This window comes from Vulpes vulpes, chromosome 3, assembly GCF_048418805.1.
Source record: "Vulpes vulpes isolate BD-2025 chromosome 3, VulVul3, whole genome shotgun sequence".
Lineage (NCBI taxonomy): Eukaryota > Metazoa > Chordata > Mammalia > Carnivora > Canidae > Vulpes > Vulpes vulpes.
Window position 1 is genome coordinate 29,687,316 of NC_132782.1, and position 13,924 is coordinate 29,701,239.

Here is a 13,924-nt window from a genome sequence, read left to right on the forward strand (position 1 = left end):
ATTTAACAACTTATTTTCATTTTTATTTTTTTAAAAGATTTTTATTTATTTATGAGAGAGAGAGAGAGTCAGAGACACAGGCAGAGGGAGAAGCAGGCTCCATGCAGGGAGCCCGACGTGGGACTCGATCCCAGGACTCCAGGATCACGCCCTGGGCCAAAGGCAGGCGCTCAACGGCTGAGCCACCCGGCCGTCCCTAACAGTTTATTTTTATTTTATTTTTTAAAGATCTTACTTATTTATTCATGAGAGACAGAGCAGGAGAGGCACACTTATCAAGACTTTTTAGAAGAAATACCTGTTACAAAACCCGCTGGAGATCAGAGTAGAGAGCTGGACTGTTGGGTTTTCAGATAATCGATAATACATAGGGGCGCCCCTTAGATATAAAGAAAGCTATAAATTAAAGAGAAAACTTCAAAAATATGGCTGACTCGTGAGCCTTCCAAGCAGCAGTAGAGAAGGAAAACATGTTTTAGGCTTCGAGACCGCTGCGCTCCTGCCTGCAGGGTCGTTTTATGTCGTGCGCCAGAAGGGTCATTTCTGAGACTGACCCCAGGTGCGTCCAGGGTGAAAACCACCTACAGGGACATCGTGCCCCCTCAAGTAGAGCCCTGAGGACTTTTACCTCCAAGAGAACATGAATCAGATGTAAAGTTTAAAATAGAACTTGAACACAACAGTATGGGGGCACCTGGGTGGCTCAGGGGTCGAGCGTCTGTCTGCCTTTGGCCCAGGTCGTGACCCCGGGGTCCTGGGATCGAGTCCCGCATCGGGCTCCTGGCAGGGAGTCTGCTTCTCCCTCTGCCTGTGTCTCTGTCTCTCTCTGTGTCTCATGAATAAATAAATAAAATCTTCAAAAAGAAAGAAAGAAAGAAAGGAAGGAAGGAAGGAAGGAAGGAAGGAAGAAAGAAAGAAGGAAAGAGAGAGAGAGAGAAAGAAAGAAAAGAAAAGAAAGAAAAAGAAAGAAAGAAAGAAAGAGGGAAAGAAAGAAAGAGGGAGAGGGAAAGAGAAAGGGAAAGGGAAAGGGAAGGAAGGAAAACAGCCGAGAACAGGCTGAGCTGTTACATGTTGGTCACAAGAACGTGCAGAAAACGTAGGGCCAAGTTTCAGGTTCTGTCTTGAGTAAACACACCGAATTCCTCGCGTCCGTCCGTCTGTGGGTTTTCCGGGAGATGCTGGGCGTGTTTGCCGTTGCTTTGTCTTAAGGGTGTTTCAGCCACTTAGGAAGTCTCCTCAGTGCCATGATCCGGCCCGTGTCCCTCTCCGCTCCCTGTATTTCCATCAAAACGTGCGATCTGTGAACACAGTGATTATGTCACCAGCAGATTAAAAGATACTGAAGTCTTACAAAGATTTTTACCAACAGATTCTACTTCTAGAAATGGAGAGCAGAGAGGATGATATTTTTTCTTTCTTCCTGAGTTTCTCCTGGAGTCTTACTGGCCCAGATGCTGGTTGTGAATGATCTGAGCCGTCTTTATGGAACTATTCATAGGCACTTGCAGGTTATACGTATATACGTTCACACACGTAGAGCGGACTGTTCATTACAGTCCAGACCACGACGTTAGTTGAAACCGGCTGACGTTCACCCTTTGGATTGCCATCTGTCCACACCCACTAGGAAGCCCTGGGGGTCACCACGAGGGACACCGAAAACAGTCACGCTATGTCCTACAATCACGTGCAGTTTTTGTCAGCGCCCCTCTCCCCCTGGCCCAGAAGGAGGAAAGAAACACCAAAAATAAAACCTGAAATAATCAAAGGAAGCAATCAGTTGAGCGAAAAGGTAGGACTTTCCGGACTGGACACACGTCAGCCAAGAGAGAAGGTGATTAGAATGTGTAAAATAATGAGAAGTCTAGAAAAGTCAAAGATGATTTTTGTTAGACGGTTTCTCAGCACGGGGGTTGCCTTCTCTTAGGAAATTACATCGTATAAATAGATTCTTCATGTCCAAGTCAAGCTAGAAGTCATGCTTACCTTTGACACTTAAAAGAACTCTTACATGATTTAAATACTTTTTTTTTTTCTAAAGAGTAGCACGTTGTTCGTTGGTGCTTGCTGTAGGCCATTCTGAGGGCTACAGATGGGAGGATACGTTAGAGCCCATCCGCGTCCCCTGGGAGTTCAGCATCTCTAGGGGCCGCTTTCACATAAGCAGGTGCATGTTAGAATGCAGCCCTCGCAGTGTTTGAGAGGCTCCTGGGCGTGATGGACAATCGTCCCACTAAGAGGTGATCCGGGTGTCGCCGACGGCCCAGGGGATACAGCACGGAGGAGGCTAGATGAGTGTAACCGAGGCAGTTTGGACCGGCTGCGCACATAGGGACTGTCCCGCGGTGCCACACTTCCCTGCTCTTGGGAAAGCTCCGCTCCGTGGAGAAGTCAGAGAGTAAGCATTTAATGGGGAAACTGAGACGGTGATAAAAGCTGTAGGTTAAAACAAAGCCCCTCCAAAAAAAAAAAAAAAAAAACCAAAAAAAAGGGGCAGGTTAGTGTGAGAGTGTGGAGACCCCATAAGTGGGAGCGCCTGGGGTCACAGTCAAGGGAAAGGCCCCTCCCATTAGGTGACATTCCATCTCCGGTTTGGATGGCCTGGCGGGGAGCAAAGCTTGTTGAGAAGCCCTGGGGCAAGGGCTGCTGCGGCAGAGGGAGCAGCTGTAGGAACCCGAAGACAGGAGGTAGCTTGGCGTGGTCACGGAGCAGAGGAGGAGGCTGGGACTGATGATAGGAAGGGCGGTTGAGGCTAGAATGGGGGGGCGGCAGGGAGCAGCGGGGGAACAGCCCGAGTCAGGTAGTAACGGGCGGGTCTGCAGAAAGCAGGTGACACGACCCTAACCGTCGGCTGCTGTGAGCAGAGTGGATTTTAGGGGCAAGAACAGAAGTGGGAGCCACTTAGGTGGCTTTAGGGGCCCAGAGGAAGGAGGACACTGGCCTGGCTGGGACGGCGTCCACAGACGGGCGAGGGGACGTATTTATCATATACTTCAGAATTAGGAAAGGTCATAGTGATCTTTTCCCTTTTTTTTTTTTTTTAAGAATTTCAAACTTCTTATTTGTTTGTGTTATTTTAATATACAAAGTGGAGCAAGATCGAGATGAAGTCAAAACTTTCAGGTTTCCAAGCCAGGCTGGCTTCTGCTTCAAGAAACAAAAAACCATGCACCTCTAAAAGAACTAGAATTCTGAGAGCTGGAGTGAACCTTGGGTGAATCTTGGGACTCGTCCCCGTCTTTCCACTTCAAGGAGGAGGCATTTTGAGGTGTCCAGAAAGGTTAAGTGATTTGCCCAGAGCCCGACCCAGAATACCTGTCTGCCTTCCAGGTTCATGTCCTCTCCACACAGTTTTGTTTGAATCTCCTTGAATCAGGATGTTGCTTTTGAATAAAGAACATGCTCCTGCGCTTTGAACCCGTGTTTATTGCGGTGAGCGGGCTCCACGGGTGTAGGCTCCCCCTGCTGTCCGGACGCAGGGCCTTCCTGTGAAACCTCACAAGCTGGGGATCCCCCGGGGGGATGCAGCCCGCATCATCGGGCCCCCTGCTTCCCCCTCGCCCCGGCCCCTCCGCCTCGCACATGCATTCTCTCTCTCTCTCTCTCTCTCTCTCTCTCAAATAAATAGATAAAAAATTAAAAAAAAAAAAGAGAGAAAACGTTCATAAGCAGAAGTGATGTAAAGTGAAGAAGCAACTCTCAGGCTCCCGTGATGCCTCGGGACACGTCTTGCACGAGATAAGTTGAGATAAAGCGCAGATGCTCCCGCGCCGGTGCTGTGCTGGTTCGGGCTGAGATGCTGGGCGCAGTTCCGGGGGACGGAGCCTGTGGGCGCCACCCTTGCCCTTCCGGGGGCGCACAGCCTCCACCGGGGGGTTCGTTTTTTGCAAAAACAGATGCTGAGCGCTAGTTCTGCTTTCCTTGGTAAAAGCGGATCCTCTTCAGCTTTCTTTCGGGCAGCAAGGACAGGTGCTAATGCAGGTCTTACCTGACAGCGGCTGGGTGTGGGGCGGGGGGGGGGGGGGGCTTTGGAAGGCAGAAGATCCCTGCATTTAGGCCTCTGCCGTGTAGATAACAAGTACTAACACCACTTTCTCTCTGTTCTCCCCCCCCCATCCCCCTTACTTTTCCTCCTCCTCCCCCTTCTCCTCCTCACTTCTCTCCAAACCCCCCCTCCTCCTTTTCTTCCCCCCACAGATATTGCGATTGCTGCACCGTACGGGGGTGAAGATCAGAAGGGCCTGGTTTATATTTTCAACGGAAGACTGACGGGCTTGAACGCAGCCCCGTCTCAGGTCCTGGAGGGCAGGTGGGCCGCTCGGAGCATGCCGCCCAGCTTCGGCTACGCCATGAAAGGGGCCACGGACATAGACAGGAACGGATATCCAGGTGCTTTGCTGGGAAAACAGAAGCGGTCCTTGGGTTTCCCAGGCCCCGTGGCACACAGTTGTAGTCACCACCTCAGACCTCTCCATCTCCTGATGGAGGCTGTGAGTCATCTCGGGGGCATAGTTCAGGTGATGTTCATACCTGCTGTGCTGACGGCACAGCTCTTGTCACTGAAGCAAAGACCAGTCTGCTCGTTGGGGATCTCCAGTGTGACCCTGACCCGCGCCCTCTACGGTTCCTTTCGCCTTTTGTCCTGAAGTCTGTAAGTGCGTCAGAGAAAAAGGTTGCAGGAGCTCGAAACAAATGCTGAATAGTCATTCTAACTTTTTAAAGTGTCTTTTTTGTTCGTTTGTTTTTAATGGTCTAGCATTGTCACGGGCTTGACGAATCTTTGTGATTTAAACAAACAAAAAAAAATGCGTTATGGCATGTGATTCTCCCGGGAAGGCCGGTGAGGACTCTAGGCCAGCCCAGCTCCCTGTTGCACCCCGTGACGGATGAGAAAAGAAACCGAAGAAGGGGGTTTGTCCCAGGTGGTTGCCGGTTGGTTTGAACCAGCACAGGAAGGGAGGCCTCCCTCTAGCGCTTATATACTTTGGCGCGTTATGATGGATCCGGATCAGAACGGGTCCATTCTTTCAACGAAATATAAAGCGGAAGATTGGGGTTACGTTTATTGTTGAAACCGCTCATTTGAGCCCAATATCCAAATGTGTTGAAATGCTTTGGGAAATAGGACAGAAAGTTGATTCTTACCTGTTAGTGTTATTTCAAGAGATTTTTTGGTTATTAATGCAGTATAGTTGTCTTAGAAATTTTAGAAAATAAAAAAAAAAGAAATTTTAGAAAATACAACAAAGTGTATCTTCCAATCATTTTTCCAATGCATTCACACAATATTTTTTTTTAGCAAAATAGAGGTATGCTTCAGGCACCGATAATAGCATATTTTATTCACTTAAAGTCAAGAATCTTCTCCTGTATTATTCATGATTCTTCTAAACATGAGTTTTATATTTCCTCTTCTATCAAATGTCCGTATCGTGTCTTATTTAACTTTATTTTGGGGCATTTATATCCTTGCATGTAATTCCAGTGCATACCTCTGATTATTTCCTTAGGACAGAGTTCTAGAATCCTGAGTCAAAGGCACTTTTTAAAAAAAAGTCTGTTGAAATGTATCGTCAGGTTACAATCCCGCTACTTCCAAAATATTTTGCAACTTTTTAAAGCACTCACCAGAGTGATCATCACCCAGACATTTGTGCCTATACTGAGGATCATCTGTTGTTTCTTTTAAAATAACTTTAAATTATATGAGAGGTGGAAAATGTTACTTTGTTCTACTTCATAGTTTTAATCAGGGAGGGTAAGCATTGTTATTTTATATGTATATAAAAGCATTTATATATATAATATATATAATCATATATATATTCTGTGAATTTCTTTTTACTTTCTTTTTGCTTATTTCTATTGGAATGTTATTTTTCTTATTTTTTTTTCTTTAAACTTGTGGCAGTGCCTTAAATATTGAAGATCCTAACTCCTTAACATATATATATTATATATATAAATATACATATACATTTCTGTTACGTTTGCTTTTTGCGCATAAAGGAGTTCTTAATTTTTATAGAACCCAATCTATGGATCTTTATGATTTCTCATGTACTTTTCTGCTTAGAAAGGGTTTCCTCAGACTTACCCTGGGTATGCTACAAGATGGAGCTCTTCTTTCGTTTTTTTGCTTGATTGCAAACCCGTTGTACCAGCTACATATAAAAATTAATGCATTGTTCATTTGAATGCTGCCAGCTATCATTCTAAGTATTGTGCATGTATGTAATGTGCTTTTTTGGTTCTGTTTTGTTTTTGAAACAAAGTGAAAAAAATTTATAATGAAATTTAAATTTATAATGAATTTTACAACGAGACTGTAAAATCCACAGGCACCTCTATAAAACTTCTTCCTTTGAGGGGCATACGTATTTGAGCTCTAAGCATTTCCTTATTGTTGCTTAGGTTTATAAAGTTTTCGTTAAAAAGGTACTTGTCTACCAGATGAACGATTAGCTTTATGATGAGTGTTTGCCATTTGATGACCCCTTATTTAGAGTTTTCATAGGTCTTTGCCTTATAGATATTATCTTACAACCACTTAATGAAGAATAGTTTTGAAACTATGTCTAAGTCTTTCTTGCATGCACTGAAAGTTTCATAGAATGGTGTGTGAATTTAAAAAAGCATTATTGATTATTACTAACATGTTTTTCTCCTCTCTTTTAAGACTTAATTGTAGGCGCTTTTGGTGTAGATAGAGCTGTGTTATACAGGTAAGCATGATTCTATACCCTGTAATATAGGAATATTCTGAATTGACAGGGAAATCTCAAAGGAGAGAGATGGAGAGATTTTTTTTTTGATTTGGAAAAGCATTCAGATTTTAAATTATGTTCAATATATTCTCCTGTTTTAAATCTCTCTTTAAAATTTACATGAGTTTACATTCTCTTCTAAAGAGGCAAGAAATAAATTTGGTGTTTATGCCCCAGCATTCTGTGACCACAGGGACAGTATGTAATGACTCCCCCAAACCATATTTTTATTATTAGAGCAATATGTATAAATCCACATACCTGTATTTCTCAGCTTCATCCATGTTCCCGATTATTTATATTTAACCAGTTCCTCATGCTTTAGGCTATCATCTGGAATCCCAAGTAGGTTACACTTCCATGGGCTGTGTTTATACGTGCCAGGATCACCAACATTCGTTCTGTGTAATGGAATTTGTGTTGGTCAGCTTGAGACCACCTGTGTGTCCGTGTAGATTCCAGGATTGATCCTGGGAAGAAAATAGTATATTTCTTACACAGGGTTTAAATCTGTGCATCTGAACTTTGGAAGACTATTTTAATTTATTATTTTGGGTTTTCAAAACGGTCATCAAAGAATTAATCATGCGTGTTGTAAATACTCAAATAGTACAGAAAGGGCATAAACAAAACAACACGCTTTATCTCATGCCGGTCACTGGTTTACGGGTATATACGTCCCCAGAAACAGTCCGTGCACTCAAAAAGTAGATGTGTGGGGGTGTGCATCCTTTGTACGTCGCAGTTTATATTTTCTCTCATAAAAATTACATGTTGGATGTATCTCAGAGATGAACTGACGTCCCCACGGTGGACGTATGTCGCTCCTCTCCTCTCCCGGATTGCGTTGCGTCACGGAGAGCCCCACAACGCGTTGGGCCATCCTGCTCGGGTGGACTGACCGCAGATCCAGTGGCCGGTTGTCTGGCTTTGCCTGGAACTGAGGGATTTGCCAGGTCATGGGACTTCCAGTGCTAAGCCACAGGCCCCGGCAGACAGGAGTGCTGGGCCACTCTCTGTGTAGCTGGTTTTTATTTTTGCTACGATAAAGAGTGCTTTAGTGGACATTGCACTTGCATATGCGGTGAATGTAAACCTAAGGTGTTTAGGTCAACGAACATTTCAAATTACTTTTTTTCTTTTCTTTTTTTACACCAGAGCCAGACCAGTTATAACCGTCAATGCTGGCCTTGAAGTATACCCTAGCATTTTAAATCAAGACAATAAAACCTGCCCACTCCCTGGGACAGAGCTCAAAGTTTCCTGGTAAGGGCATTGGGCTAATAATAGTTATTATTGTGATTATTGTTGCAGTCATTTTGAAAACAATTGGAAATGGGGTTGGGGGGACCTGACATATTACTAAAACAGTTTCTGTGAGTGTCCTCTCTTTTCGTAGGTTGGATTATGGAAATATTATTGCAAAGTAGATAAGTAGAAGTCTCTAGAAATATGCTGCAAACTAGTATGAACTTCATTTTTAAAAAAATGATGCATGCTCAGTGAATATATTCAAAAAGAAGAAAAAGCTCATAAGATCTGATAACTCAGTTATATTTAAGTCTAAACAGGCCTATGAACATATTAATTTTTAAAAGATATGATGTTGGGACTCCTGGGTGGCTAAGCGGTTTAGCGTCTGCCTTGGGCTCAGGGAGTGATCCCAGGGTCCTGGGATCGAGTCCTGCATCGGGCTCCCTGCATGGAGCCTGCTTCTCCCTCTGCCTGTGTCTCTGCCTCTCTCTGTATCTCTCATGAATAAATAGATAAAACCTTTTTAAAAAAGATATGATCTTTTCCAGATTTAGTATCTGTGAATAGCTAGCTGTATGAAAAATATTATATATATTAAATATATATTATAAGTAATATATTACTAGTATAATACACTTATTCTTCTAATTATTCCTTTATTAATTTCTAAAGAAAAATATAGTTTTTGGTAAGTTTAATGTCTGAATTCTTTTCTAGCCCAGTATTTCTCAATTCTCCATTACTTGCATGCTATTTTTTGCTACATTATATGATTTTTAGTATATTTTCATCCTACCTATATGTATAAGTTTTTAAAGTTTTTTTCTTCCTCTTCTTTTTTTTTTTTTTTAAGCCCGTCATGGGGCTTGAACTCACGACCCTAAGATCAAGACCTGAGTTGAGATCGAGAGTTGGACACTTAACTGACTAAAACTACCCAGGCGCCCCTACAGTTTTTTTCTCTTTAAATTGATTCATATTTTACTTAAAAACATTTTTAAAATAAGCTAGAGAAACCCAGCATCTTTTTCATACATGTCAAAATAAGGATAAGATTAAGAAAAATCTTGACCCATTTATTACTGAAAATGCCATGAGTACCTCACTCTGGGGAACATGTTTCTTTATGTTCCTGGTTACATGGAGAAATCAGGGATCTTCTGACAAATGCAGGGTGGAATGATTGGAAGCTGGGGAGATTTTACTTCAGACGAATTAACGAAAAAATATTTTTCCTGATTTTGTTTTTGAATTACATAGTTACTAAAAACGTTTTTCACAGTTTTATTTCTTTCATTGGCTTGCATTAAAAACTTACTAACATTTTATCCTAATTTATATTGATTGGCAGTGAAGTTGTTTTCAGATTTTGGCTTTAAGTTTTACTGTCTTTTTTCCCTTTACTTTGCATACCCTTGTGAAGTTGCTAATAATAATTTAAAATTTTGCTAATAATTCAAAGGTTTCGAAGACACTGAGCAGTAGCTTTCATATGTTTTTGATTATGGCACGTAGTATGAAATACATTTTGCATCATGAGCCAGTGAAAACATGTATGTAATTAAAAGTTCTATGAAATCCTACGCTTCAGTCAATTTTATTTATTTGGTTTATTTTTTAAGATAGTGGCTAACCGAACCCATTAAACTGATTTCATCACCCGTTAATAAAATGTGAAAAACACTCTTCTAGAGGAGCTTTCTAATTAAAGGAAGCTTTGATGGGGCTTTTTAGTAAATGAGATGTTATTAAAGATTTTATTTATTCATGAGAGACAACAGGGCGAGGCAGAGACACAGGCAGAGGGAGAAGCAGGCTCCATGCAGGGAGCCCGATGTGGGACTCGATCCCAGGACCCTGGGGTCACGCCCTGAGCCCAAGGCAGATGCTCAACCACTGAGCCACCCAGACGTCCCAATGAGATGTTATTTTGAACCAGGTCTGCCCTTTCCTCCTTGAGATTTATCAGTAGGTTCTCTAAACATGAGAAGAGATTAGAAGATTTCTTTCTTTCTTTTTTTTTTTTTTTTTTTTTTTTTTACCATCAAGGTACCATGAAAGGAAATGTGCTTAAATTACTGAAGCATGAGTTAGGTTATTCTGTGTAGTTTCACATTTCATGAATAATATTAAGACATGAGAGATATAGAAGGCTTCACTATGTAAACTATGTGTTAGAAATGTGAGATTTAGGGGTGATATTCAAAACTTTGTCTAAACTGGATTATAGTATTTGTTAATACATTTTTATTTTCCTACAGTTTTAATGTCAAGTTCTGTTTAAAGGCAGATGGCAAAGGAGCACTTCCCACGAAACTTAGTAAGTATTCTGTGGAAAAATCCTATAATGATTCTACATATATAGCACTCAAAGTGTTCTAAGATACCTGAATACTCAAATAGTTGTTATTGTTGTTTTTTATTTTGATATTTGTGCTTAAACACACTTAACATTGCAACATAATTACCTTGTTGACTCTTAAGTTAATTCAGATATAATACATATTTACTGACAATGTGAACAGAACAGCCCACGGAATGGTAAATGCGGCCTTCAGAACGTTAAACAATTACAATGAGAGATAAATGAACTCTAGGGTAAATGAGTGTCATTGTTTATAAATAGGTGCCCTACTGAAGAGTTGGTATTTTCTTCCTTGGAGAAGTCACCCAGCAATCTCAGGAGTGGGGAGGGGTGCTCTAGCCACAGTGGAAGACGTTTTGGCCACTAAATTTAAACCACTTGGCAAACTCCTGACTTGACTCCTCCTTTCCAAAACCTGGTTTATGTGGTCCTGGTTTATGTGGGGAGCAGGGTGGGAGAGCTAAGTGACTGTTGCCAAGATTTGTCATCATGTCCGTGACAAGTGCTGAGAGGTAACGGTAGAGCAGGGGAAGAGCACTGCGTCTTGTTGGGTAAGTGTTTGTGCGTGGAATATCAGAGAGAGGAGCAAGGCAAGGTGTCACTGGAAGGTGACTCTTCAGGAAAGACTTGAAGGAGATGAAGGAGCGAGGGGATGTCTGGAGGGTATTTTGCACGGAGGAAATGGCAAGTTCAGGGGGCCTGAGGCAGGCGTATGCTTAGTGTGTTTGAGAAACACAAGGAGGGCAGAGTGGGGGCGTGGACTACAGCTGGAAGCAAAATCACCCTATTCTCACCCACGTTGACGTGAAGTCCAACATTTAGAGAAACTTGGTTTAAAGGTCTGCACTCTTACCCACTCGGAAGAAACTACTTAGAGAAGAACTGAGTCTTAGAAGAAACTCACCCTAACAGACATGCGTCAGCCTGGGGGTTGCACATTCCTTTTAAGGTCGTTCTTGATCCAGTCAACTTTGCTTCATGAGGGACATATATATTTATCTGACCATCCGATATGGTGGCTTCATTAGAAGTAGTAGTTGCAGGTGATGCAAACTGTTTATTCATCCTTGTGGTTAATAAAATGGCATGGGTGCATATTAGCGAGAAATTGCTGCTACTCAGATTAACCCTGGAAGTCATAATTCACGTACCCTTCATGCCCCAAACTTCTTCCTCTCAGCTTCAAAGAAAAAATTTCCCTTTTATCTGGTAGTTATTTTACTACTATATTCTCTATTGTCTGCCTTAATATATGGCATTACTTTGGGGATCGTTGATTATTCTTAAATATTTATCTGTAATTAATATGTTGTAGTCTTACTACATTATATAGACATTTTTAGTGAATTGCAAGGAAATTACTTCTTAAGTAATAAACATCTCTGCATGAAAACTCTAGGTGTCTAGGACAGATAGGTGTCCATAAAGGTTGTTATATATCCTTTGGTTTATATAGACTTCCAGGTGGAGCTTCTTTTGGATAAACTCAAGCAAAAAGGAGCAATTCGACGAGCGCTATTTCTCCATAACCGGTCTCCAGGTCACTCTAAGAACATGACTATTTCAAGGGGAGGACAGATGCAGTGTGAGGAACTAGTAGCATATCTGCGGGTAAGAGATACTTTTCTGCTTCATTATCTTTTACTTTTTACTATGTTTTTAAAAATCTGTGTGATTTTCACTTTGTATAAATATTTTGGTATCAAATCACAAAAAAAACCACAGAAGAATACACTTGAAGAAATCTGGCTTTTTAAAGTATCAAACCTGAGTAATGGATTTTTGTTCCTGGCAAACTGGATTTTCCAAATGGCTGTTCTAAAATGGTGCTATTGAATAACTGTAACAAATACATTTCTTAAATATTGCTGGATTCTAAAGACATAAAAGGAATCTCCAGGGCCCAAGAAAATAAGTGATCAGTTAAAAAAACTACATTGGCAAAATTTGACTTATTAGTTGTATACAAAGATGTGAGCCAGAGCAGCAGGGGAAAGGATGAGCACTAATTGCCATCTCAGCACAGGGATTCGGTCTCCCCCGGGGACTTTTGCAAGCTGGGGGGTCTGACCTGATGGCTTCATTAGGTCTAGACACTTGTTTGAGGCTAAAGTGGCCCCAGGAAAAAGGTGTCTCCTAACTCCAGCAAAAGCAAAATGCTACGCCTATATGGAATAATCTAGTATGGGCCCCTCATGATTTCCACTGGTTAACTTAAGTGAAATCTGAATTCATTAAAAGAAAAAAAAAGCATAATGAGGGAAAAATAGCACTAAACACACAAGGAAATAAGCCATTAGAAGAAACAACAAATTTTAAACCTGCAGAGGCATTAGATGTTTGAATTATCAGTTGCAAAATATGAATTTTTATAAAATGTTTAAAGAGAGAATAAACCTTTTTAAAGAAAATACAGAAACATCAGTGAAGATTTAGAATACAACATAAATAACAACCTCAATTTGATAGACCTGTATAGAATACAAAAATTGGCCATATATAGATCATAAAGGAATTGTAAACAAATTTCAAAAAGTTGGAATCTTAGAAAATACATTGTTTGATCATCATGCAATTTTTGGAAGGTAATAACAAAAAGATAAATTGGGAAGTAGGAATTGCGATTTTAAATAACATGGATCTAAAAAGAGATCATAATGGAAATTTACTTAGAAATGAATCACAATGAAAATTCTGTTTACTAAAATGTGTGGGCTATCACAGAAGCAGAAAGTAAAGTAAATGTGTAACCTTAAGTGCTGTTTAACTTAAATGAAAGGTAGATCAAGAAAAAAAAATTGAAGGAAAACAAAACAAATTTAACTCCACAAAATAAGGAATTGAAAGGGACATAACGACATAAAGAGATTACAGTAATAGAATATTCTAATAACCTTGTGCTAAGATGTAGAAAAGCTTAAACAAAGCAAGGATATTCTTAGAAAATCATAACACGACTGCCATAGAGGAAATAGAAAACGTGAATAAGCCATTTAACCGTATAAACCATTTTAAAATAAAGTTGACAGTTAAGAATCTTTACACAAAGGAAACACAAGTCCCAGGGGGTGTTATAGGTGATATCTACCAAACTATGAAGAATGAGATATTCTGATATTAAGCTCTTGGAAGCAAAAGAAGAATAGAAAACGTGTCCAACTTAATACTGTTCCTATGAAGCCAGTGTAATTGATACCCAGACTGGTGGAGGATAGTCTAAGTGGAATTTCATGCCAGTCTTTCAGAAAGACATAGATGTAAAATTAGTAAATCAAATATAGGCAAACTAAATCTTAAGAGTTCATAAACAAAAGATAAAATAAGTAGACCAATTTCAGTTTGTTCTAGGGTGGGTTAACTTTAAAAATATAGAAGTATGACTTAACACATGAATACACTGAAGAAAAAAACAGGAACGTCTTAAATAAAGGAAAAGCTTTTGATTAATTTGAATTAAATCACTCTTCATGATTTCAGCAAGCTTCAAGTTGGTAGTTTTCCAAGATGGTGGAGGAGTAGGAGACCTTGGTTTTGTCTG

The 13,924-nt window shown here is 40.8% G+C and overlaps 1 protein-coding gene across 2 annotated transcripts in view; it reads left to right on the forward strand.

Moving 5' to 3' along the window:
• The window catches only part of ITGAV (integrin subunit alpha V), an 87,674-nt gene that overhangs the window by 47,336 nt on the left and 26,414 nt on the right, over positions 1 to 13,924 (forward strand). For both annotated transcript variants that reach the window (XM_072752126.1, XM_072752125.1), the window contains exons 13-17: positions 4,198 to 4,389; positions 6,680 to 6,725; positions 7,926 to 8,033; positions 10,283 to 10,341; positions 11,843 to 11,997. In XM_072752126.1, the coding sequence (XP_072608227.1) occupies positions 4,198 to 4,389; positions 6,680 to 6,725; positions 7,926 to 8,033; positions 10,283 to 10,341; positions 11,843 to 11,997 (560 nt within the window). The remainder of the gene's footprint in view (positions 1 to 4,197; positions 4,390 to 6,679; positions 6,726 to 7,925; positions 8,034 to 10,282; positions 10,342 to 11,842; positions 11,998 to 13,924) is intronic.